The sequence below is a fragment of the Plectrocnemia conspersa genome, unplaced genomic scaffold (assembly GCF_051122295.1).
Source record: "Plectrocnemia conspersa isolate PC_06_02 unplaced genomic scaffold, ASM5112229v1 ptg000008l, whole genome shotgun sequence".
NCBI lineage: Eukaryota > Metazoa > Arthropoda > Insecta > Trichoptera > Polycentropodidae > Plectrocnemia > Plectrocnemia conspersa.
In genome coordinates this window covers 5,385,485-5,411,934 of record NW_028277172.1, presented here as the reverse complement: position 1 = coordinate 5,411,934, position 26,450 = coordinate 5,385,485, and the positions used below count along the sequence as shown (strand labels likewise).

The 26,450-nt window shown below is 29.2% G+C and overlaps 2 protein-coding genes across 9 annotated transcripts; both read left to right on the top strand.

The window, feature by feature from the left end:
* Positions 1-5,159: 5,159 nt before the first annotated feature.
* On the top strand, positions 5,160-13,927 carry LOC148232799 (endoplasmic reticulum metallopeptidase 1-like). 8 transcript variants are annotated; one of them, XM_088189659.1, is made up of 19 exons: positions 5,160-5,178; positions 8,660-8,904; positions 8,969-9,148; positions 9,214-9,370; positions 10,349-10,476; positions 10,539-10,667; positions 10,731-10,851; positions 10,910-11,064; positions 11,129-11,276; positions 11,349-11,516; positions 11,581-11,667; positions 11,896-12,119; positions 12,181-12,361; positions 12,446-12,627; positions 12,692-12,847; positions 12,907-13,106; positions 13,169-13,293; positions 13,353-13,525; positions 13,589-13,923. In XM_088189659.1, the coding sequence occupies exons 2-19, from the start codon at positions 8,668-8,670 to the stop codon at positions 13,757-13,759; spliced, it is 2,922 nt and encodes a 973-aa protein (XP_088045785.1). In that variant the 5' UTR covers positions 5,160-5,178; positions 8,660-8,667; the 3' UTR covers positions 13,760-13,923. The 8 variants fall into 8 exon arrangements, with proteins under 8 accessions (XP_088045785.1, XP_088045783.1, XP_088045780.1 ...); XM_088189657.1 differs by lacking the exon at positions 5,160-5,178 and adding an exon at positions 5,528-5,648 and having other exon boundaries at positions 8,617-8,904; XM_088189654.1 differs by lacking the exon at positions 5,160-5,178 and adding an exon at positions 5,549-5,648.
* Positions 13,928-16,330: 2,403 nt separating this feature from the next.
* LOC148232798 (endoplasmic reticulum metallopeptidase 1-like) lies at positions 16,331-25,388 on the top strand. The gene is made up of 16 exons (XM_088189871.1): positions 16,331-16,761; positions 16,823-17,002; positions 17,812-17,968; positions 18,037-18,164; positions 18,225-18,353; positions 18,421-18,541; positions 20,526-20,680; positions 20,740-20,887; positions 20,955-21,181; positions 21,255-21,435; positions 21,495-21,676; positions 21,755-21,910; positions 21,979-22,175; positions 23,258-23,385; positions 23,476-23,645; positions 23,717-25,388. The coding sequence occupies exons 1-16, from the start codon at positions 16,612-16,614 to the stop codon at positions 23,885-23,887; spliced, it is 2,580 nt and encodes an 859-aa protein (XP_088045997.1). The 5' UTR covers positions 16,331-16,611; the 3' UTR covers positions 23,888-25,388.
* Positions 25,389-26,450: the final 1,062 nt, after the last annotated feature.

Genomic DNA, 26,450 nt, shown 5'->3' with positions numbered 1-26,450 from the left:
TATTTAAAATATTTTTCTGCACATTTTTACATGAAAATATTTTAAATAATAGAAATATATTATTTTAATAATATTTAAATAAATTTAATTACATAGGAGCGGGAGATAATGGAGTAGCATGTGCTGTAATGCTAGAGATGATAAGAGCACTATCCAATTCTTCAAAAAGATTTGCTCACAGCATAATATTTTTATTCAACGGAGCCGAAGAAATGGCTTTACAGGTATACATAAAAAAGTTAAGTTCACATTTATGCTATATAAATCAATATTTTACCATATAGGGATCTCATTTATTTCTACAACACAAATGGAGCAAGAAAGTAAGAGCGTTTATAAATTTAGATGCTGCCGGATCAGGAGGAAAAGAAGTACTCTTTCAATCCGGTCCTGGAAACTCTTGGCTGTTTGATGTATATCTTAAATTTCATACCAAAAAAACATTACATTTTCTAAAAATCATTTCTTATTAGTATTATGCAAAAAATGCGCCACACCGTCATGGTTTCGTCCTTTTTGAAGAACTCTTCCAATCCGGCTTAATTCCATCAGATACAGACTTTAGAATTTTCAGGGACTTCGGAAAGATTCCAGGTATTTCAAATACTTTAATTTTAATTGGACAAATTACTTTTTTAAAAATATGTTTTAGGACTCGATTTAGCATTTAGAAAGAACGGATATGTTTATCATACAAAAAGCGATTTAGAATACAGAATATCTCCCAAAAGTCATCAGCATATTGGAGATAATGTATATGCTGTAATTAAAGCATTGGCAGACGCTCCAGAATTCAATTCAGATGATGTAAAACATATTGATAATCATACTCTTAATTTAATTATAAACTGCTCAATATTTTTTATTAACATTTTCAGTATAAAACAAGTAATACTGTTATATTCTATGACTATCTCGGATGGATCTTCTTTAACTACTCAAATTTAACATCGATTAACTTAGCTTTAATTGCCATATTATTGTCAATCAGCAGTATAATTATATTTTTTATGATAGGATTAAAAAGTAAGTTCATTCGATCATTTTTTTATTGATTTTATTTAAATTATTATATTTATTAAAGGATCAGAATCGCAAAATTATCCAATCAAATCGAGAATATTTCCAACACGTACGTTGTCTAATTAATATTTTAATTGAGCAATTAATAAATATTTTTAAATTACAGATGTAACTCAATTTTATACGGAAGTGATAAATAAAAGTATTGTATTAGTAAGACTTACTTTTTTAATTTCATGATTTTGTAACTAAACTTATTACTTAACAAACAGAATCAGCGATCTTTGAATTGATCATCATCATTTTGACTAGAATAACTGCTATAATATTTGGAAATAATGCTACGATATTAGTTGCTCTATTCATCAATGCTACAGCACCAATGAAAATGCCATGGTTTTCTAATACTTACTTAATATTCCCATTATACTGGTGTCCTTTAATGGCAGTCTATAGTATGATACCTGTCTCAGTAGAATATTTAAGATCTCATAAGGTACGTTTTTTAATTATAAATAAAATATTAAAAATATATGCGTGTCATTTATAATTTTAATTTCAGCATCTACTTTCAATAGACACCATTATAAAAAAACATATAATAGCTTCTCAAATGTTATTTATGTTTATATTAATATTCTTGATTTATTATGGTGTGAGATCTTCGTTTATTTTTTTGTGGCCAGTTATGACTTTTGGCATTTTTAATACGATTACTAATATAATTAATTTAAGATATACAAGTAATTAAATATATATAAATATGTTACAGTAAAAGTAAATAATTTTATTTATAATTAATAATATTTCTAGCACACAGGTGGATCTGGTATTATTTTTTAATAAATATACCAACAACTTTATTAGCTTTCTATTTAATCTTACTTACATATTCATCTCTAATACCAATATATGGTCGGTCTGGTGTAATTAACGCCGATCTCAAGATTGCTCTAATCACATCTATTGTTGGCATTTTTATTCTGAGCATTTATGTAACAATATTTTTTATTAATGTAATGACTTACTATTTTTTAAAAATTAAAAACCAATACATTTATAATCAACAGGAACCATTTATGCTGATGGTTAAGAAGCCTCAAATTGTTTATGGAATATTGGCAACATTTTTCTTATTTACTTTAATTATAACCTTCACCACTCGAGTTGGACAACCTTATAAATCCGGAATAGATGCAGCGCCTCAAAGATATTGGATCATAGTATGTTTTTTAAAATTTAAGTTAAAAATTATTATATTTAATGATTTTTTACTATTTTAGCATTCTACTAGAACATTTTTTAATTTTGAAAATCAAATCAGGCGTATGGAAAGTGGCTATTTTATATTGAACCTAGATGGGAATAGTCCTACAACTATTCCATCACAGTACAAAGTCAATATGACATCATTAAAAGACGATTGTGAATCAGAACTGTATTGTGGTGTTCCACTTTTCTTAGCAAGAATGGTATCTCTAAGGTTTGAATGTTTTTCTTATATTAATTTAATGTTTGTTTAATATTTTTTCAAAAAGGTCCTGAATAATATATTTTAATTGCTATGTTAATTCTTAACCACCCTTTTATTCAACAATTGGCTTATAAGAAAGTTTATATACCTGCAATAAGTCAAATGAAAAGTTCACTGATTCTACAATTGATCACCGTATTTCAAATGATTTTTTTTTTCAATTTCAATGAAATTTAAAATTAAGCAATAAAATATGTATCTAGGACTTATAGGTCTTGCCTTATTTTTTTAATGACGTCATGACAATGGCAATTTTTTTTTTTAAAAAATACTTAACGGCCACCCTTTTTTAATTGGCCGTCCCACCGAAAGGGGCGAAAAACGAAATCTTATATAAATCGTATAAATACAGTAATGCGAACAAGCAACTACCATTTCTTTAGATACTCGCTCAGAGGTTTCCTGGCTTCCGCTAAAACCAGCGCCCCCCCAGGGGCAGGCGTTAATTTTTTCAATAAATAAATAAATATAATATGATGTAAGCAAAACTATTATGTATAGTCTGTCAAAAAAGCTCTATTTTAAATCTGGATTTGGTATTCGACATTCAAAATTTAATCGGTCTTTCACGAGCCTTCACAATTGGTCGGTCGGCGAGTAATTTATACCTGCCGGCCGACTCAGCTGGACATCTGAAAATCGGCATTGATAGCTGAGATCTGATTTTGATATTCTACCGCACGCTGCATCACTATCGATATCCTCGATACATATATTTTATATAAACCGAAACGAATATAATCGATGAGTGAAGTGCATCAACTGTAAGATGGAACACAAGATTTAATATTGTCATGGATCTGCAAAAGTCCCTCTTTACTCTTTAAAGTGGCTTGAGACTACCTCAAAGTAAAACAATATATTATAATAATGAATTTTATCAATTTTACGTATTACTATATTCATCTAAATATTATGAAATGACAGTTGAGATTAGTTTATTTTATGGTATATTGTCAGATCATCTTTTTAATATTTGTCTTATTATTATAAATTCAAGAATCTTTTGACGCACTTTATATATATTTTATCCAAGATATATTTTATTTAATAATGTTTATATAACAAATTATTTTAGTCACAATAGTAATTGGATACCTGCTGAACCACCGATCCTTTTAAATGAAACAGAAATAACTCTAAACAATTCTGAAAATAATTCCAGAGATTGCGATAATTCTACGATGATATGCAAATTTTCATTCCAGTTAAAAGGTGATTAGGCATTAAATAAAAATATGATATAAATTTTAACAATATTTTTTTAATATAAATTTAGGACCAGACAGATTAACGTTTACTTTTGCTCCAAAAAATGGAGCCTCGTTAATTAATTGGAGTTTATCTTCTAAACCAAGATTTTCAGAAATACGCGATAATATAATAATGTACTTTGTACACATTACTAGGAGAGATACATCAAAACCATTTAATCTAACACTGAATTTTGAGGTATTTTAAAAAATCAATAATATTTAAATAAAAATATATTTATATTTATATTTATATAATTGATTTAAGGTTTCGCAGAATCAACTTCAAGGAAACCCAATTTTAAATGTTGGATTAGCTGGTAATCATGCTCATCATCAAAGCTATAGAACTAAAAGTTTTCAAACGTTTTTAGATAATCTTCCAGAATGGACTGATAAAACAGGATTTATCAGTGAATACAAATATCATGTGTTCTAATTGTCTTTAAATTTTTATTATTTATATTATTATGTTAAATGTAAAACTTTTTAGTTGTATGATTTTTATTTTATCACATAAGATTGTAGTGAAAAAGAAGCCCAAAGTCACTTATAGTAATACGCATTAACCGCAAGAAAAGGACTTGTCACATATACGCGTCAAAAGCGCAATAAACAAAAGTGCTTATAAATATGGTATGTTCTAATTTTATTACAAGATAATTATATAATGTATAATAAAACTATTCTATAGAAATATATTAATCATTCAATTACGTATGTATCTTAAAGGCAATAAAATAATATTACATAGCATATTAAACATGAAACTCGCCGGTTCTATTATAATTATATCTCATAATTTAACTAATGATTTATTGTATTGTAAAGTTGTTTAATATATGGCGTATAATTAAAATTGCAAAATAATATTTCTTTCATATAAGTGTAAACAAAATGAATTTGACAAATCATCGTAATATTTTCCAAGAGTTTATTAGTCCCAAATAAAATTTAGGGTTTTATCGCATTTACTAGTCATGAAAACATCAAACATTTTTATCTTTGCTTATCTTCATTCTAAGTAAATAGCAGATGCAAATAAAAATTAGGGGAATAGATCGCAAACTAAAGTTGTAAAAAATAATTATTACAAAAATCTCATATAATAAATATGAAAGAGATATAATATTTATTTATATTGTATATTAATTATTAATATGCTTATTAGGATTACTCTACTATATTTATAATATGGTATCAACCGTTATAAAATATCTTATTATTAACCTTCTAACTTTCTCGTATCTTAAAAAATGGTTGACGACTTCTAAAAGAGCATCGATATATTTAGAGATAAGAAATAAAAGTTAAGCATTAAAAATTGATTTTTAACGGTCAGTTTCATTTTATTTCTAAGCTCAAAAGGTACGTTATTTGTTTATACTGTACTTCTTAAAATATTATTAGAATCATAAAATAGTTTTGATTATATGCAAAATATATAAGCATTCATAAATTACTATCATTCATTTTTATATCAAAAGTTACACAAAAATTATAATACTTTAATTTGATTTTAGTTAATGTAATAATTTTAATAATAGTTAAAATGTGAGTTCCATTACGAATTAATACAAAAAAATTTCATATAAATTATATAATCTACGGTATAAGGTTATTCATAAATTACTTTAACGGTATCGTGTTTTATCGTTAAATCAACTGAATTGTCACGAAAAGCACTATGACCGGTTTTGACTCATAGCAAATATCAACAGTCAAAAAGTAAACCATGAATTTCCAGTGTATACTTTAGCTAAGTATTCAATTACTTAGCTATTAGACATTCAGTTTTAGAGTACACTTTGCGATATTCGCACACAATAGTAACATGAGTGAGTTTTTTTCATATTAAAGTGATATATTAATATTTAAAATATCTATATAAAGAATAATATATTAAATCAATACTAAATTATCTGATATTAAATATATTTATAATTATTTTTTTTGTATGATTTTTGATTGCATTTTACATTTTTCTTAAAATAGATTTGATTATTTTATATATACTAAACATATATTAAAATAATTTTAAACGGCTTAGATATGTTAGATATAATATAAAGACAGCTTATAATTATTATACAAAAAGTTTATCTTATTGTAAATAATTGATCTAATTATATTTTTTTTTATGTTTTATTTTTGATATAGTCGATTTATTTTCTACATATTTAATATAGTTTTTATTTTATATATATATATTAGGTAATCCAGAAATAAACGTATTTTTTTAATGAAACCAAAAATTACTTTCACTTTTAAATCTTTATTTTAATTTTAGTAACTAAACATATAATTTCCTTTTAAATATATAACCATTTTTTACATCTCAGTCAATTGTTCAATTCCATTAGAATAAAATATTAAAAGCTTTGATTCAAAATACTGTATTTTTTCCGTTTATAAAGTGTGTTAATCGATCGAAAGGAGCATGGTCTCTAGAATAAGGTGGATGGCATAAAACCTTCCAGTCAAGTTCCTTGATTTTATCGAGAATTAATTTCGTTACTTTTGTTGACAGGTCATTTTTACTACCTCATGCAAATTATCCAGCTATTCACAATAAATATTACTGTTATTGATTGGCCATGTTTAAGAGTTTCATAATGCACAAACCCTTTGCAATCCAACCATACGCATAATATATTTTTATACAGTATGCTCTAGTTTAAATTTAGGTTTTTCTACTGAATCTTTAAATAACCACTCTCTGCTACGACGATTATTGTCTTACAACATCCATTTCTCATATCCGTTTATCAAAAGATTAAGAAAAAGCGACTTGATTTTTTTCCCCTCTATTAACTTGGAACCCATACACATTCTATCCAAGCCTTCCCTATTTTTTAATGTGTCTATGCACTAGTTAATGAATAGTTTTAGTACGATTTCTTTCTATTTCTATGACCAGGACATCATCGTTTATCTTTGTTGGTCTACCAAAAGCATGACAATTAAATTTTTGGATATCTAATGACTACTACATATTTTTTTATTGGCCTTACTTGCCGATTTTTTGCTAATAAATTCTAACTCACAATTTCGTATAAATTGTTTACTTTGTAAAAATTCTGCTAAGCTAAATTTTGAAACGCATTTTTTTGTATATTTGGATGTGAAATTTAGATGTGTATCAATGGCCAAAGCACAACTGATTTAAATTTAAAAAACGACATACATTTTTGGACTATCTAATAGATATTTTGTTAGATGTTTATTGGATTTTTTTGCCACAAAGATTGTAAAAAATTTTTTTTGCCACAAAGGCGTAATTGTAATATTGTACGCTCGATACAAATAAGTTTAAAAATATTTTCTAGCATGCCTAATTTTTTATTATCAAAAATTTTTTAACAATAAAATTAGCTATAGCAAATAAAATGATATATGGCAGTTGACTATACATCAGTATAATAATAAAAAATATTAATGTCTACAACAATACTGCATTTTTTTTTTAAATTGTAAGAAAAATTAAATTTTTTGTCAATTTTTTTTTAAAAAAAATAATTTTTTTGTTCAATTTTTTTTATAAAAAAATTTGATTTTTTTTCCAATTTTTTTATAAGATAAAAATATTTTTTTTGTTCAATTTTTTTTATTAGAAAAACTTTTTTTTTAAATATAAATAAAATATTTAAAATGTATTATAACCTACAAAAAATCGTTGTTATATATTCTATTTAATAAAATTGAATATTTCAAAAATAAATATTTACAATACTTTATCTAAGTGTTAAGGACCGGGGGGAGGAGTCGGCAGGACGAACGATTTTTTAATGAGTAGACTTCTGTATTTTCTCTTACTGTCACTCTCTCTATGAGCTCAAGATCAAGTACTCTCCCTTTATTTCCTTTCTATATTTATATTCATTCAACCTGTAACACATTTCCTTATGACACATTCCATAAGGTATCAAGTGTCGTACAGTTTTCGATATCGAGTACACCATCGATTCGTCGCTTCTATCAAACGAATGATGTAACTTGTGACGCATTTCCTTGTGACAAAGGAACAAGTACAGTACTGTTTTCGTTTCGATTATATATGAGACGAAAATCAATCTCTTGTTTGCTCTAATTGCTTCACTATAAACAAACGTTCATATAACTCGATTTTGGGCGATTAACAAATTACGTCACAGCATAACAATTGCGTCTCAAGCATATTGATTTATATTATAAATCTGAATATATAAATAGGCATACTAATGTAACAAGTAAAATCAGTGTTTAGCTTTCTAATCAATTTAACGATATTTGCAGCAAAGTAAGTAATAATATCATACTCTATATTTAATAAAAACATGTTTATAAAAATAGTTAAAAAAAATAACTTACATGTAATTGTGTTATTACTTTCGTTTAATGATTGTATTGTGCTTAAAATCTGATTTTATTCGATAAAATCATTTAATCTAAAACTTTGTTAATAAATATTGATATACGATCGATTATAAAAATTTGTCACAAAGCAAAGGGTAAAAGCGAATCAACTCTAATTTTTATTTTATTTGTTTATAACCAAAGTTATAAAGATAAAGCATTCGCTAATGTAATTTTCTTTGTTATTTCATATAAAAAAGCAATAAATTGTAGCAATAATATTTATAAATAATTTAAAGGTGAATTCAGATTATCAGAGATAGTACTAATCTACTTTAATAGAGAATAAATTATTTTTTATCAGACTAATAAATATCGAGTGCATTTTTAGAGCATTTTAAAACACATGATGCATAAAAACATCGTAAAAATTACTCAGTAGTTTCTTATCTGATTTATGTATCTTTATAGTAAGAAGCATTCTCACGATCTAATCATTTTTACTCGATCAAAGGAAGAATCATGAGCCAAGATCTAAACTATGAAGAGCAAAACAGGATCAAAAGGGTCGACGAGCTCGAAATGGACGCTTATTCACAGAACGAAGTAGTAGTCGAGAAGAAGTTTAAACCTCCTTCCGAATCTAAATCAATATCTTGGAGATGGCCTATACTCTTCGTTGGATTTTGCTGCTTGTTATACTATATGATTCATCTGAACGATCACATACTACCGGATGTTATCAGCGAAGAAGAAGCTGTAAGTATTTTTGTATTTATTTTATTTGTCATGGTACTGTAATATATGTATATATTTGATTTAGATTGCGAATCCGAAATTATTCAGCGGTGAAAGATCGAGGGGAAGTTTGAGGAGACTTACTGCTATTGGACCTAGAATGACTGGTCACATTTCTAACGAGCAATTGGCACCAGAGCTCATTGAAGCAGAAGTGAGACAAGCGATTAGAGAAGCTCATCCTTCTCAGAATATACTTGTTCAAGTAAGATCTTAAGTGCATTAAACATCATTGAATAAGTATGTGATTGAGTTGATTTTGTTGCTTAGAGACAAAAAGGCAGTGGTGCTTATGAATTGCGGCACAAGATTCCATTCACCAATATTTACGTCAACGTCCAGAATGTTGTGGTTTTAGTGGAAGGAAGTGAAGGAAGCCATAGCATTTTAGTGAATTGTCATTACGATACTGTGCCTGAAGTTGAAGGTTAGTTCAAATGCACTTGAACCATTTTACCGTATGCTTCATAAGATTCTCATGTCGTCTGGATGAAGTACCGTTACACGAACTAGCATGCTTTATCTCTTTCTTCGTTGCATGCGACACCCCTCTCACTTTTATTTATAGGGGATCGGCGTCAGTTCTGGATTATTAAATGAATAAATTTGATTAACCTACAATACTACTAACTGCATTCCATAATTTTACTACTTATGTATCTGATTTTTTTTAATTTCGCGCAGAATTTCAACGATCTTTTATATAAATATAATTATTATAGTCATTATTAAATGTGTTTCTACTATTGTTGCTTTCAAAAGCAATAAAATATTTGTATTTAATATAAGAAAAGAGCACTATGATATAATAAAAATAAAATGATAAATATATCTTTAGAAGCGCAGAGTAACACCCCTACGGTGTATGGCTGAGAGACAAATAGTAGTGGATTCTAATTAAAATGTAACGGTAAACTATCGAGCTTGATAGGGAATCTTATGATGTTTACTTATACCTGAATAATGAATTAAGTATAATAGAAATATGGTTAAAAATAATGTACTCAAACTAAATGTTTGTATAATATATTAATTACAAATATATATTAAATAAAAATATAAAAATAGTTGGTAAAATAAAATATTTAGGATTAATTGTAAATAAAAAAAAACATTGCATTCACATATTAAAAAAATAGTATAAAAATATATATATTATCCAGTATTAAAAATATAAATTTTGAAGATGAATGTTTTAGTTTTTATATGTGTAAGAAAATAATATGTTACTAAAGTATTTTAATACATATTTAATAAAAAATAAAGAGTACATTAATTTAATAATAGAAATAGAGAGTTAGGTATAAGAAAACGAGTACGGCCAGGGGAAATTTTATTTTCTGTTTAGTGTTAAAGCTATATAAGCTAAATAAATTAATAAAATAATAATATGTATTATATTTAGGAGCCGCTGATGATGGAATTTCATGCGCTGTTATGTTGGAGCTTGTCAGGGTTTTGGCTGCTAGTGATAAACGATTGACACACAATGTGGTCTTCTTATTCAATGGAGCTGAAGAAGCATCACTTCAAGTATGTTTTATATATTGTTAAATACGATTAGATTTGTATTATATATTGTATTATACTTAAAGGGGTCACATTTGTTCATGCAACATGAATGGAAAAACAAGAGTCGCATAATTTTAAATCTGGAAGCAGCTGGAATGGGAGGAAGATCTATCCTTTTCCAATCTGGTCCTGAAAATCCATGGATTCTTCAGGTATAACAAAAATATTTTAATGTTAAATACATGGAAGCTACGTTGTATTTTATTTATTTTCAGTACTATGCCAAATATGTACCACATCCACACGCATTGGTATTGGCTGAAGAAATGTTTGAAGCTGGATACATACCTTCCGATACAGATTTTAGGATATTCAGAGATTTTGGAAAGCTTCCAGGTATGTATTTAAAACCTATACATTTGTAAGAAAATAAGCACAAAGTTTGTCTTGATAGGTCTTGATATGGCATTCAGCAGAAGTGGACATGTTTATCACACAAAATACGACAGAGAAATTTATATGCCAACTGGAAGTCATCAGCACATGGGAGACAATACTTTAGCTCTCTTGCAATCTATAGGAAACGCAAAAGAATTATTTGATATGCAAGTGCGTAATAATTTCTTTGTATTTAAGATTTTTTCTGTATAATTCTGACATGTTTTTATTTTAGGCTTACTCTAAAGGAAAAATGGTTTACTACGATTACTTAGGATGGTTTATGGTGAGCTATCCTCAAGGTGGTGGTATTGCTTTAAACATATTCATCATTATTCTGGCTATCTTCAGCATCGTGATATATGTCGGTAGACTTTTGAATTGTAAGTCTGAATCTAGTTTACTTTCACATACAAGATGCATTTTAAAAATATTTTTTAATTAAAATAAAATAGGGAAATGGTTACCAGAGAGTACACCAATCGAAGGCAAGAACTTTGAAAAGATTACAATGTCATCATTCGCTAAGAAATTTACAAAAGAAGCTAATAAAAAAACTGAAGAATCACAAAATTCCGCAAACGATAATTCTGAAATAAACGACGTTAGAGCAGAAGGAACTAGTGAGTGTTTTTTTAACAATTCATAATCATAATTTATTTTTTATTTAATTTAACGACAATTTAGATACAGATTCTTCAAAGAAATCTAAGAAAAAAGCGATCAAAAGTCTGGACTATTATAAATTACAAATACACAATCTAAATACCGATAGTAATGTTTTGTATATCTTGATATATTATATAATTAACTCTATAATCTCTCTATCTAATCTTCTATTTTTTATGACACTCTACTTATAAAATATGAACTCTTTTGCACTCACATATTTGAGAGTTATTGTGTCAAGCTACTCAAATGATAAGACTTGTTTTCATGCATCACTAACAAAATCGCCTAATTTTTCATCAAATTCCATTATTTATAATTATTATTTTACAGAAGCTGTCCTCATAGAATTAGGAATCTTTGTCTGCGTTAGAATGATAGCAATGGGAGCAGCTATCGCTGTGACTTCAATCTTTGGTCTAATCGTAAATTCTGCTGCCACCTTAGCCATGCCATGGTACTCAAACGTATGGCTCTTATTCCCCTTGTACTGGTGTCCCTGTCTCGTGACTTACGCTATGGTTCCACACTTTGCTGATCTCTGGAGATCTAAAAAGGTTAGTACTGCTCTTCACTTTTAAAATAAATAGAAAATATAAATCATTTTAAATATTACAGCACAAAATGAACATGCAAATGACGACACAAATGAACTTAATCGCTGTCCAAATACTATTCATTATAATGTTCTTCGTCATGACTTGCGCTGGAATAAGATCAGCAGCAATACTTTTATTGCCTGTATTGTGTGGAGCTATTGCTAATCTTGTGATATACCTAACTCCATTGTATAAAACAGGTAATTTAATTCAATATTAATATAGCATAACAAAAAGTAAAAGATGGTGTCGTTACTTATGTGCAACATTTCATTTAATTTAAGGTCATGTTTGGATTTGGGTATATTTGGCTATACACATCCCATCGTTACTGATGAACATGTACTACACGCTGATGGGCTACGTCATCTTCAATCCAGTAATGGGTCGCTCTGGTGTCATTAATGGCGATTTATACATAGCTCTTGTTTCATCTATTCTCTGCATATTCCTATCAAGCTATGCGGTAATATTGCAAATTACACTTAATAATTTTTAGAAAACTCATCAACACAAATAAAAAAATTCAGATTCCTCTGATGATGCTCGTCAGGAAGCCTGGTTTAGTCTTTTCGTTCTTCATGACGTTCTCCATCTTCATGATGATCTTATCTTTGAACACAGAAATTGGACACCCATATAGTGCTGGACCTGAGAATCCATCGCCACAGAGATATTGGATTATGGTATGATCATTTCTATTTAGAGGCAAAATATAGTATCTGATGCTTTTATATAATTTTAGCATACATCTCGCGAATTCAGAAATCAAACTGGACATGTTAGAAGAGCAGATTCAGGCTATTTCTTATTGAACTTAGATATTAATAGTCCAAGGACAGCACCATTAAAAACTAGGAATGCAGCTAGATCTTTAGCTCCGGATTGCAGATCTGAGCTACATTGCGGACTGCCACTTTGGATGACTAGAATGGTTCCTTTAAGGTGATTTAAGATACATTCTATAAATCTGTTTTGAGCATATTATTAACATTTATAATTTATAGTCCTACGAGTAGTTGGATAATCGCAGATATGCCAAATATACCAGAAGTGACAGGATTGACTAAGATTGGTAATAGGGATTGTAGACCAACTTTAATGACGTGCACCTTCAACTTCGACGTCGAAGGTATTATTTTATTCTATAACTATAATGTTTCATATATTTAATATCTCGTTTTCTTTCAGGACCTGATAGAATAACTATAACTTTTGCACCGAAGGCTGGAGCTACTTTGGATTCATGGAGCGTTCCTACAGAACCAACAACTTCTGAAATCAGAGATGGAAAACCGTTTTATTTCTTGCATATTGTCAGAGGATATTTTGAAGATAACTATAAGTTATCGCTGACTTTTAAGGTAATGCCATAAAATAATAAATAACTGTAGCATTGACTTATTTTAAAATATATTTTATTTCAGGTAAATCAAGAGCAACTTCAAGGAGCACCAGTCTTCGATATTGGCGTCGCTGGAAATCATGTCCATCACCATGAGTATAGAACAAAGGCTTTCCAGTCGTTCCTTGATTCTTTCCCTGATTGGGTCGATAGATTCGGATGGATCAGTGCTTATAAAGGATACGAATTCTAAAAGTATCGCTTAAGTAATGTAACATAAATAAGAAATCTATTTCAGCATTTCATATCTTAGCAAATGATCATCTGTAATAATTACTATATTATAAATAATAATTCTATATTAAAAATCTCACTGCGCTTGTTTTTTTTTTTTGTATAAATAAATGTCTATAAAAATAGATAATATATTTTTAATTTAATATTAGACTGCTCTTACGAGTATCTGGATTTTATCAGTGGAGTATGCCAAAGTCGACCGAGACGCGAAGCCTTGGCGGTGACTCAGCGTATTCGATATGTGTCTGAAAACGTGCGGAAGATATTGGACTTTGGTTAGTGTCATTAATCGTTCGTTAAGTACTAAGCTTAACCTTTTATTATTAATTTAAATAATATTAATTCTGGTTTTGCTCCTTTATCATTTTAATTAAAATAGTACCTCAATCATTAAATTATTTTTAGTGGCGATTTTTTTTAAAATTGGTGTTATCTGTTGTCAAACTTATGAGTCACTACAATGTGGTAATAAATCAAACTCGTAATGCTATCCTTTTATAATTTATATACAAAGTACATATATATGTGCAATGTAATAGCGATATCTGTTATCAGTGAAGTGCTAGCTTTGGATAATCAAAAAAAATGTTCCCCTACTTATCAAAATGGATTTGACGTCAATACTATGAACCAATTCAGATATAAAAAAAAATAAGAAAAAATACAAATGCCCGTTTAATACCTTTTAGGTTAAAGCTGCTATATGCTTCTATACGTTTCATCCTTCTCGATTGTAGTGACTCAATTCTTCAATATGTGAATTTTGAGTAAGTCTTTGATGAGGTTTGTCATGGCATTTTTCTACAAAAATTAACGTATGTATATTAAATTATTATAAAAAAATAATGCTCGGTTTTCCCCTGATTTTTTTTAATTGCTTTGAAACTGTTAATGGATACCGTTTAATGTATTATACATTTACTCAGACACGCAATATTAGGGAGCGTAACCCTAGGGGTGGTTGACCTCGCGGCCAATGAGACTCCTGGTCGAATCCTATTAGACTGTTTATTATTTTATATTTACAAGTTTGTTAATGGACGAATATGGCGTGACGTTTCTCGTGATGTCGGAGTTCGTGCAGTTGATGATGCTCAGGATGGCTCAAGCTGCATGCGACAGGTGTCAGGAGTGTCAGGTGGGGGCACGTAGCTGGTTCCTCAGGAAGGCTGCTGGTCGTCGTTTGCCGCTGATTCCGCTCTCTGGCGTCTCGTGCCTCTCGTCTCTCGTGCCTCAGCGTCTCGACTCTCGCTTGACTCTCGTGGATTGTCCTTGGGCCCTCTCCCAAGGTCTAGTGTCCACTGCGGATCAACTCGGATCAACTGCCGTCTCCTCGTCGGAGTCCGGGCTTATATTCTTTTAGGGGATGCACCCTTGCTGGCCAATCACGCTTGTGCGTCGATCTCCTAGCCAATCGCTGGAGTCGCTTCGTAGAATTCGAGAAATCGGATGTTGCATATTTGGAAGCGAGTTTTTGCTTGCTCCGACTTTCGAATTCTACGGAAAGGGTTTGCTGTTGTGATGATTAATTGCATCCGCACCGTTTAGTCACAAAAGGGATACTCTTAACGACCCGTGTTGTGTGGTCAAAAGAAATCCCTCTTGTGCCATGATGTTTGTCTCATTGTTAATGGTGAACATTCTTGGTTACGGGCATTAACAATGAGACAATTGCCATTTTTTGTGCGTTACTATTCATGGTGGTCGACAGTCGCCACAGTTAGTTCAACGCCAGAGAAAATACTTCGTTCTCAGAATGTCTATGACATACAAATATTTTAATTAGTATTATAATTCATTGCAATGATCTTTATAAGTTATTATTTATATACTGATATATTATAAAATAAGGTATTTTGCCATCTTTAACATAATGACAGATACGTGCAAAATTCATATAAACACAGAAACCATTGCTAATTTATATGAAACAATATTTTAAATAATATTTTAAAAAAAAACAGTTGAAGGTAAGGATTATAGAAAATAAAAAATATGTAACCATGGCAATATTTTAAGTGAATTACTGTTCTTTTATTTGTGATAATCGCCAGACATTAGATTCAAAATTCATTAAGCAAAATTTGGTTATAAAAATTTCAACCACAAATGATACACAATGACGTAATCGTTTATCTACGTGTCACCATAACTATAATATTTTGAAGCAACAACGTCAACTAAAGTGTATCTCTCTCTACACTTTTTATCTATTATATAAACATATCCGTTCTCTTGATATAATATTATATAAACATTACCTCATATATTTTTATGACTAACTTAAGCAGAATTTCTGTGAATATTGTTATAGTGAATTCCTAGTTGTACTAAGAAAAGGATATTCTTGTAAACGTCAAGTGTATTTTTTTATCGCACTGCAAATATATTTATCGATCCATAAATATACACTTATTGTTTGATTTACTGTCAGTGAATTTTATATATGTATGTACATTTTTATCAATCTATTATATTTTCGCGACCGATAGTGAATACAAATATTGATTAAAACTCGGTAGACATCAAGAAAAAACAGTTATTCATTTACACGCAGTCATCGAGTGTAAACTATTTTTGTAAAAAAAATCCATATAACAATTAATAATAAATATGTAAATATTATCTAGATACTTAAGTAGTGGTTTAACAATAGTGCGAAATCATCGTGTATTTATCCGAAAAATAGTTAATCCTTATCTGCAATAAAGAATACTTAGATTATGAGACGTATTAAATAATTTGTAAAAATCTATCTTCAGTCGTTAATAGTGTTAACTTAGGTGGGGTTGTATATTTGATAGCAAGATGGATGGCTATCGTTTTAAGAAGCAGTTTAGAGGCCCAGTTTTGTCATGGTGGTGGCCTTTCATTATCATGGGTATTTGGGGTTTGTTATTCTACTTTGTGTCTTTGGTTAACAATGCCCTACCAACAGTCGTCACGTTAGAAGAAATTGTAAGTCTTGATTTATTTTAATAATGTTTTTTTAGATAATATTTTTTTGTGTGAATTTCAGAATGAAAATCCATCGTTATTCTCCGGAGAAAGATCAAGACAAATATCGAGAAAGCTTAGTTCTTTAGGTGTCAGAGTGGTTGGTAGTGATGAGAATGAAATATTTGCACCTCAGATTATCATCGATGAAGTTAAAGAAATAGAAAGATTGTCCAATTCAAATCAGACGATTTTATATGAGGTATATAATTTAACAATTCAATCTTTTACGTAATCAATCACAATTGTTCGAAAATCATAATAAACATTGGACCATTCTAAAGTGTAGTACATTAATGCCAAATCACGTTCCAATGAATCAATTATATCTTTATGTATGAAAATAACTCTTCGAGTCATCTCATACTGTTTATATTATGTTAAAACAAATATTTATGAATAACAACAATACTCCCATAAGTTTAATATATTTAAATCTGGTTAAATCTTTTGTATTTGTAGTATTTTGACAGTCACAAAACAGGTGATAAAATCTCTCGAAAAAAATATAATATATACAGATTACAAGCAAGGTTTTGATAAAGTGAAACAGTTAATCTTAATCAAAAAGTTGATTAATCTAGTGCTCCGATAACCTAGAGAGATTTTCAACTTTTTTTGTTATTTTTAAGTCGAAAATTTTTCATTAATGCTTCGTAATACTTAATTAATTAAGAAGTTGTCCATCTCTAAAGTACACATAATCACTATTTTACAGTTGAACACATGCAAGGTCAACAATAAATATTCGTTTTCAAAGCTAACCCATTACACATTAAAAACTATTACACTTCTAAATCTAAATCTAAAACTTGCAATAAAGCAATGTCAGATATGTGATAAATAATAAAAAATAAATGTATTCATTAAAAATATATAATTTAAATCAGTGCTATCCAAGACTTCCAAAGTCATTTAAACGACAGATATAACTACAAGATTTCATGTACATTTAAGTACATAAGCTAACGATGTATAAAAGCAAGCTTATTAATTATATATTTTTTTTAGAAACAAAAAGGAAGTGGAGGATATTTATTGAGTCGTGGTTCTTCAATTGTTAATGTATACAATAATATACAAAATGTTATTGTTGTGGTTGAAGGAAGTGAAGGATCTCATAGTGTACTAGTAAATTGTCACTACGATTCAAATCCATCTAGTCCAGGTATTTTTTTAAATCAAATAATATAATAAATGGTGAAAATATTATGAAATATTTTTTTTATTTTTAAGGTGCATCAGATGATCTCATTTCATGTTCTGCAATGCTAGAGATTATACGGATACTTTCAATCTCACCGACACGTTTAACTCATAATATAGTGTTTCTGTTCAATGGAGCTGAAGAAACGATACTTCAAGTTTGTTTACTTAAAATATCTAATTATTTACTATATATTAATATTGATATTTTTATTTAGGGTTCACATATGTTTTTGTCGCACAAATGGGCTAAAAATTGCAAGATGGTTATTAACTTGGAAGCTGCTGGAATTGGAGGTAGATGCGTGCTTTTTCAATCTGGACCTAAGAACTCATGGGTTTTGAAGGTAATCTAATAAACTATAAATTAGTATATGAAGATTTTTTTTTAATAACGACAAAAATATGTTTCAGTATTATGCTAAATATGCAAAGCATCCTTATGGACAAATTTTTGGTGAAGAACTGTTCCAAAATGGATTCATCCCTTCTGATTCTGATTTTAGAATATTCCGAGATTTTGGAAACATGTTTGGTAAGTGATTAATTTAAAGAAAAATTTATATAAATTAGTTTAAAGATATATTTACAAATCCGTTCACCTTTTAGAATGGTTATTATTTCTTGTTTATGACATATTGTTAACATAATTGCAGTCAATAAATAAAATTGCTTTATATACGTGTTTATAAGCAAGAACTTTAGCATTAGCAATAGTTTATCAATAACTTTCTTTGCATATAATAATTATTGTTAAAGAAATATAATAATTTAATAGCAATTATTATGATAAATTCAGATAACTTCATTAATGTCGGCAAAGATAAAGATTAAGTAATTCAATTTTATCTACAATTTAGCGACTTAAAAAACACAATTGAAACAATACAAAATTAACGTCAATGTAACACAATTGAGAGATGTAAAATATCGCTACTTTATTGTTATTTTCTACATGATTTATGATTTAATTGATAGTGTGTTAACATAAAAATATTAATAGCACAATAAGCAACTGTTAAAAGTGCAGTCTTTATCGTATTAATTGAGATTACTTGGAAGCAAAGAAGCTTATTCGAGTGTGCTGGGGGTGGAGTCCCATTTGTTGAGTCTGATTTAGAGCTACTTTCAATTTCTAAATGACTGAATTTTAGTTCAAATTTTTTAGAAATTTGATCGTTTAATGTTTTATTATTATAAATCTTTAAATGCTTGAAAGTAAAATAGATCACATATAATAATATGTCTTAAATTCTGTTTTATTAAAACCATGCTTTCATACTTATTTAAAACATTTACTCCAGTTAATACAATTTTAATACAATTTTGCATTCCAGATTTTAAAATTCTACATATCTTGAATTAGTTTAGTTTTTTCCAATTTATGTTTTTCTTTGTTATAATATTAGTAATTTGATATTCATATTTTTCTGTAAATATATAATTACTAAGTTATAATGGAAATCTTTATAAATGTACATTTTTTTATTTTGAAATTGCAACATTTTTTTTAGATACAACTTTTTTTCTAATCTTTATACTAAACTGAACATATATTAGTTTTCTCTTATGAAAAAAATAATTAGCGCTATTATCTTTGTGAGGCATGTAACACAATTTTTTCATCGATAATTTTATTTTTTATAAAATTAATTTAAAAATATATTTCTAGACTTCTGTCCCTTAATTTTTCCAAATTAAGATTAATGTTTTATTTGAATTATATATTTTTTAATTCATAATAATCATTTTTTATAACTAAAATATGTAATATTGAAATTATTTTTTCCTACTTTTTTTTTGCCAGTTATAGTTAGTACTTTGTTTTTTAATGCTAACTAAAGATCACATTTTCTAGACTTATAAAAATCGGAAAATTGAGTTTATTTTTATTTTAAGTTCACTATATTTTGTGGCTCTATACATATGTTTTTGAGGGTGAAAGTGTATGATGCCGCTATCAGGTGATAGAGATGAAATGCCAGGTCTTGGAAGTCGGAGAGTGTTCGCTGGCGTGTCGAGTTGTATTATTGTCGGCTGTGAATTCAGTGAAGCATCTGGGATGATCTCTCTCTCTCTCTCTCTATGACCAAGTATCATATATATTATAATGATGATTTAAGACAGCTTTGGCGAGTCACATATGAGGATGTTTTCGAGCCAATTGCATCGTTTCTTGAACATTTTGGAAGTGTGGTCTGTGCAATATTTCCAGCTAATAACCCAATTATTGAGATCTCTCATCCATCGTGTAATTGCTTCGCTTTCAAAACAGGTTAATCTCTTTTTGTATTTGTTTAAGCAGTCGTTAGAGTGACCTCTAATTTGTAACAAATTATACAGGTGGTTGAAACACCACAAAGCAAGATGTATTTATGCCACATTTAATTAAATATGTTTAATAACTAAAATACTACAAAGCATCTCTAAAATCAGACTCACTCACTTAAGAAGATACTCTCGACATAATATGTTCTTCATAAAGCAGTTTTAAAGAATGTATTTATCTAATTCTTCAGGCTTAGACTTTGCATTTTGGCAAAATGGATATGTATATCATACCCATTACGACTCAGAAAGATACATTCCCCCCGGAAGCCATCAATACCTCGGCGATAATATTTTAGCCCTTGTGAGAGCATTTGGAGACGCTCCAGAAATGAACGATGTAAATGTAAGTAATATAATGCATTTTAACTCCATAGAAATGTTACTTCATGTATTTGTTTTTAGGCATATTCAGAGGGTCAGATGATCTATTATGATTACTTAGGATGGTTTATGATCAGCTATGACACTACAATCAACATAATAGTCAACGTTCTAGCCATGTTGCTAGGACTAGCTAGCATTGGAGTCTTCGTCTATCGTTTTTATGACGGTAAGCATACTCAACTTGTTTCACTGATCTATGATCTTAAAATAATTATCTTATGAATATGTTCCAGGTCCGACTATCTTCATAGAGATCGCTATAGTTACGTGTGGAATAATCATTGGAATGATGCTAAGCTTAGGTGTGACTATATGCATATCTGTGATTGTTGATGCAGCGGCTACCCTGAAAATGCCATGGTATTCCAATGCAATTTTGATATTCCCAATGTACTTTTGTCCATCTCTGGGCACTTATATTCTAGTACAACTATTTATAAACTTCTGGAGAGCTTCAAAAGTAATATAGACATGTTCATATATATAGACACGTATATATACAATATTAATGTTTGATATTCTTTATTCTATAGCATGACATGTCATTCGTGAACATAGTACAGATGAACCTCATAGCTTCTCAAATCCCATGGATCTTAATAATGTTTATCTTGACTTGCATAGGAGCTAGATCAGCTTCTGTACTTTTCTTGATGATCGTCATAACATCATTAGCAAATTTGATGATATATGCAACGCCTTTATATAAAACTGGTTAGTTAAATGAATCAATTTCAATTATACACACATATTAATAAAATATATGATTTCAGGATATAGTTGGATTTGGATATACCTCATTGCTCACATCCCTATGTTAATCTTCAACATGTACATAGTACTATCAGCCTTTATGTTCTTCATGCCTATATTTGGTCGATCTGGTATAATGAATAGTGATTTAAAAATAGGTTTAATAACACCAATGTGTATGTTTCTGATACTAGGCACTATGGTAACTATACTCTTTATCTATATAATGAAATTAAAGTTGAAGAAGCTTGTGATTAATCAGAAATAAAACTGTTTTCAGATACCTTTGGTGAGTCTTGTGAAAAAACCCTTCATAACCGTGATAGTTTTATACTCTATCTGTATTTTAACTATCATAGTTGCATTAACAACTTATGTTGGACATCCTTATAAAATAGATTTAGACATACCAAGACCTCAGCGCTATCAAATTCAAGTAAATATTTTATATTATTTACTTAATAAGTTATTACACTTATTTATTATTATGTTTTCATATTTCAGCACTCAAGTCGTGAATTCAGAGACGAGAATCAAACTTTGAGGAGAGTTGAAAATGGTTATTTTATCTATAATATAGATCCAAATAGTCCTAGAACATTATTGATAGATCATAAAGAAATCAATTACTTGGTCGACGACTGTCAAGAAGAATTTTATTGTGGAGTTCCACTCTACGGTTCCAGATCTGTAGGTTTGAGGTAAATATATTTATATATGCCTGGTTTCGAATAGAAGTGCGTGTTAGTCTTTGAGTCTCTCTGGTCTCTGATCTGCCAGTGGTGCTCTCTATTCGTCTGTGAGTGGTCTCTGATATGTTAGTAGTCGTTTTTATTAAAATTCATTGTATTTTATTAAATTAGATGACAACGAAGATTAGAGAATAATAATCATATAACAAAACGATGCGAATTCTTGTCGATTATTATCATTTGGAAACAAGAACTCGTTAGAAACTAGTAATAATTTATTATATAATGCGACAATCTATGGTGGGCGAGTATCGTTATTCTCCGAGCGGTAGTGAAGAAGCTGGCGGATAGATGATGTCCAGTGGATTGTCCTTAGAGGTCTTGTAGTTGTGACAGTGACGGTGTAGTGGAGGTTTGTTCCTCTCTGTTGCGGGTTGTATGATTTCTTCGTCTTAGGCCATGTCTCACTTCTCCTCATTGGAGACCAGTCTTAAGTATCAAAGGTTGGAAAGCCCGCTGACGAATCACAACTTTCTTCGACCAACGAAATATGTCCACGCCTCTAAAAAGTTACATTTGTTTGATGGACATTCTTCTGAGTTCGAATGGTGCAACGGGGATATTGTGACTTTACGGTGCTTTTTTCGCCCGGTGATATATTATTTTCCGTGCCCGTTTCGCAACAAAGAAATATTATTTCAATGCATCAGAGAGTAATTACGTGTTATTTATGGTAAACACTTTTTTCTGGACATAACGAAGGCTTTTGTACGGTCTCTTTCTCTACACTCTATTGGCAAGTTCATCCTTATTGTGTCGTTGTTACGGTAACTATTGCGCGATTTTCAAGAGGAACCACTACAGTTAGATAAGCTATGTATAAATCAAAGATGTAATTTTTTTGATCATTTATACTTAATAAAGAAATGTTTTCCTATTCGCAAAAATATTTGTTGAATAATCTTATCCAATACAATTAGACTAAAAAATCATTTTGTTAAAGAAAAAAATTTTCGAGCAATTAGCCACCGACTGTAACCCCAATTCGTGTTATAGAAGAATATAACATAAAACTATATATTATATTTCAGCAAAGATAGCAATTGGGTCAACGGTACTGCGCCAATATTGCCCAAAGAAACTACACTAATCTTAGAAAACAACGCACCTAATTGCAACCACGCAGAACTCACGTGTGAATATAAATTTACATTGCTAGGTAATTATATTTATATTAAATTATAATTTAAGAGGGTTTTTAATACTAACATATAGATATATTGCTTTATAAATCACATTTTTACAACAGGTCCAGACCGGATGACCCTAACATTCGTGCCTCGACCAGGAGCGTCATTGAAGAGTTGGAATCTTCCCGCTCCTGTTACAAGCACTCACATGTGGAAAGATAGGCCTACTTATTTTGTCCATATAGCCATGGGAAGGGTTGTAGACCATCGCGTAACCCTCAAATTCAAAGTAATACAAACTTATAATAATAAATAATTATTGTATTAATGTTTTTCTGATTGAGTATTTTTTATGCTTAGGTAACACCGGAACAATTAAACGGTAGTCCAGTTATGGACATAGGTTTATCTGGAAATTTTATACATCACGAAAAGTACAGAACAGAAGATTATAAAGAATTCTTGAAAAAAGTCCCTGATTATGCTACTGTTATAAGCTGGATTAGCGCACATCGAGCATACGTATTTTAGATTAAATATATAATAGATATAATATAGATGTAATCGTATAATCATAGAACGATCGTGACAAACTATGTGTATATAAGTAGTAGGTAAACAAATGTGTACAGTAGGTAGAGTGAACGAAACGTAAAATAGTTTGTTCGAAATTTACATGACCAACAGCCTAAGTAGGTTCATAAGAGCTTAAAAGAACACACATATATATTTGTTTTGATTTATGTTGATTATGTGCGTTACGAACGTCATTATGCGTATTTTTGGTTTAAGCCAAGCGTAAAACTCATATTCTTATACTACTGGCTTCCATACTACACGGACGCGGTGGTGAGCCTACGTATAATGTTACGCAGAAGTAAAATATAAGTTTTAAGCTCTGATAATACGGATATTTCACGTGAGTCAGGTCGCATGAAGAAGAAGAAAAAACCGCTCTTGTTTTTTGCGCCATTTTTTATCGGAATGTCTGTATTCAATTATCAAGTTATGCTTACAAAAATACTATTTATGTTTTAGGATATATGTGTTCGAATAGTGTGCATATAACTAATTAAATGTGTTAATAGTTGTAAATTTACTTCAACAAAATATTTTTGTATATATATATATTATAAGTTTACTATATTGCTTCATTAACTGTGAATTAATATTGTCCTTCAGAAAAAAAGGACTGAAGTTAAAATAATCATTATATTGTATAATATTTATGATAGTTTGTATTTATATGTATTATATAGCGTATTTTTTCATAAAATCTTTATATTGAAATAATTAGTATATGTATGTATGTTTGTAGGCTAATATTATCATATACATAAATTTTGTAAATAGTCTCTATTTATACTTTCAAATAAATTGTTATGTTATTTTTTTATGTTTTTTAGTGTAAAATTTCATTTTATATATATATATTAGGAGTGCCAGACGAAAATGTCACTGTTTTAAATATTTGCTTTTTTGATTTTTTTGCTCACAATTGACCTCAGCCGTTATTAAGCGATCTTATTCAAGTACATTATATTGGATAATTCCTTTACAATCCCACCATATCAAAAATGTATTTTTTACCATTAGTTTTGATTTAGTAGTTGGTTTTGCTACCTGCTCTTTTGAAAGCCAATGTTTTTTGCGGCTTTGGTTACAGTACATTAGCTACAAGATATTGAAAGAATCACGACTTCTTTTTTAATTCAAGACGGTTTTGACAGATATGTACGCGCAGGGCGCGTGACCCAAGGCAATAATCAGGTGTAGGGCCCCCTTCAAAAAAAATGTGAAAATTAGTACAAGATTATTTATAAATGTTTGTTTTTTTATTTAATTTATTAATAAAATAGTGTTTTTTTGTAACTCAAGATAAAAGGCAAAATAATGAAAATTCATACTAATTTATCTTCACATTCTATTTTTTTTATAGTATATGAAAAATCGATTTAAAAAATATGTGTTTGTGGTTATGATTTTTAAGTTTAATAAATAAAACAAATCAAGCAAAATAAATTAAAAAATATTTTTGGTAATTTTTTTATTAAATACAGGCAAGAGGCATTAAAAATATTTATTAATCCTTTCAACGCCAAGCGCATGCCATGCGCTCGTTGAAACCTTCGTTTTTTAAAGAAACGGAAAGGTTAAAGTTGGCAATATATGTTTTAAAAATCAGTTTGAGTTCCTAGTAAACGATTTCAGTGATTTTATTTATAGAATTTGCGATGAAACAGTGGTATATATAATTATAAAGTCACGCCTTAAGTTTAGTCGTTTGTATTTCGCGCGCGGTTTCGATCGTGCTTCTTTAGACCACTTTTAGGGTTAGCACAAACGCATCGCGGAAATTCGTTTTTTTATACTTTAATTTATGAATCGAAATTAAATTATGTCATCAATATTTCAATGATAATTGTGATTTGTAAATACTTGTGAATATATTTATACGTTATTTCGACTGTTTTAATATTGTCAACTGTTTTTGTGATTGGTTTTTATTGTTTGTAATAATTAAATAATAATAATAATAATTACTATTAAATACTTATTAATAAATATAAATAAGATATAATTAATAAAATATCAATATTAACTCTTAGTAAATATTAAATAATAATAATAATAACAAAAACGATTCCTTGTCGTAGAATCATTTTATTTTACTTGTTCTATTATTTTATAATTTATTTGTAATGTATTTATTTATTTACATTAAATTATTACCATCGTGACCTAACAGGTTACCCCAATGCGTCACGATGGTCGAAAAGTTTATTATTTATTGTATATATATATGTGTGTGTGTGTGTAATATATATTACATATTCCGCCTGGAGTGTAGATATGTTGCACTCTTGCCGGTCCCAAGCCCGGATAAAGGAGGAGGGTTTCTATCTTGGAGCAAACCAACCAACGTGGATAAATCCAAAGTGTTATGAAAAAATCACAAAGAAATAATAAATCCGCCCCGATTCATAATGACCTAGACCAGTGGTCGGCAAACTTATTAGCCAAAGAGCCAAATATGTACATTACAACGATTAAAAAAAAATTGAGAGCCAAATTTATTTATTAATTTAGCAAA

What these genes read in the sequence shown, in the direction of transcription:
- LOC148232799 (XM_088189654.1), top strand. An exon ending in ACACAATCTAAATACCGATA is followed by an intron (nt 11,668 to 11,895) that starts GTAATGTTTTGT and finishes ATTATTTTACAG; the next exon opens with AAGCTGTCCTCATAGAATTA. An exon ending in ACTAGAATGGTTCCTTTAAG is followed by an intron (nt 13,107 to 13,168) that starts GTGATTTAAGAT and finishes TATAATTTATAG; the next exon opens with TCCTACGAGTAGTTGGATAA.
- LOC148232798 (XM_088189871.1), top strand. Translation starts at nt 16,612, where the DNA reads ATGGATGGCTATCGTTTTAAGAAGCAGTTTAGAGGCCCAGTTTTGTCA. An exon ending in TTCAAATCCATCTAGTCCAG is followed by an intron (nt 17,969 to 18,036) that starts GTATTTTTTTAA and finishes TTTATTTTTAAG; the next exon opens with GTGCATCAGATGATCTCATT. An exon ending in CAGAAATGAACGATGTAAAT is followed by an intron (nt 20,681 to 20,739) that starts GTAAGTAATATA and finishes ATTTGTTTTTAG; the next exon opens with GCATATTCAGAGGGTCAGAT.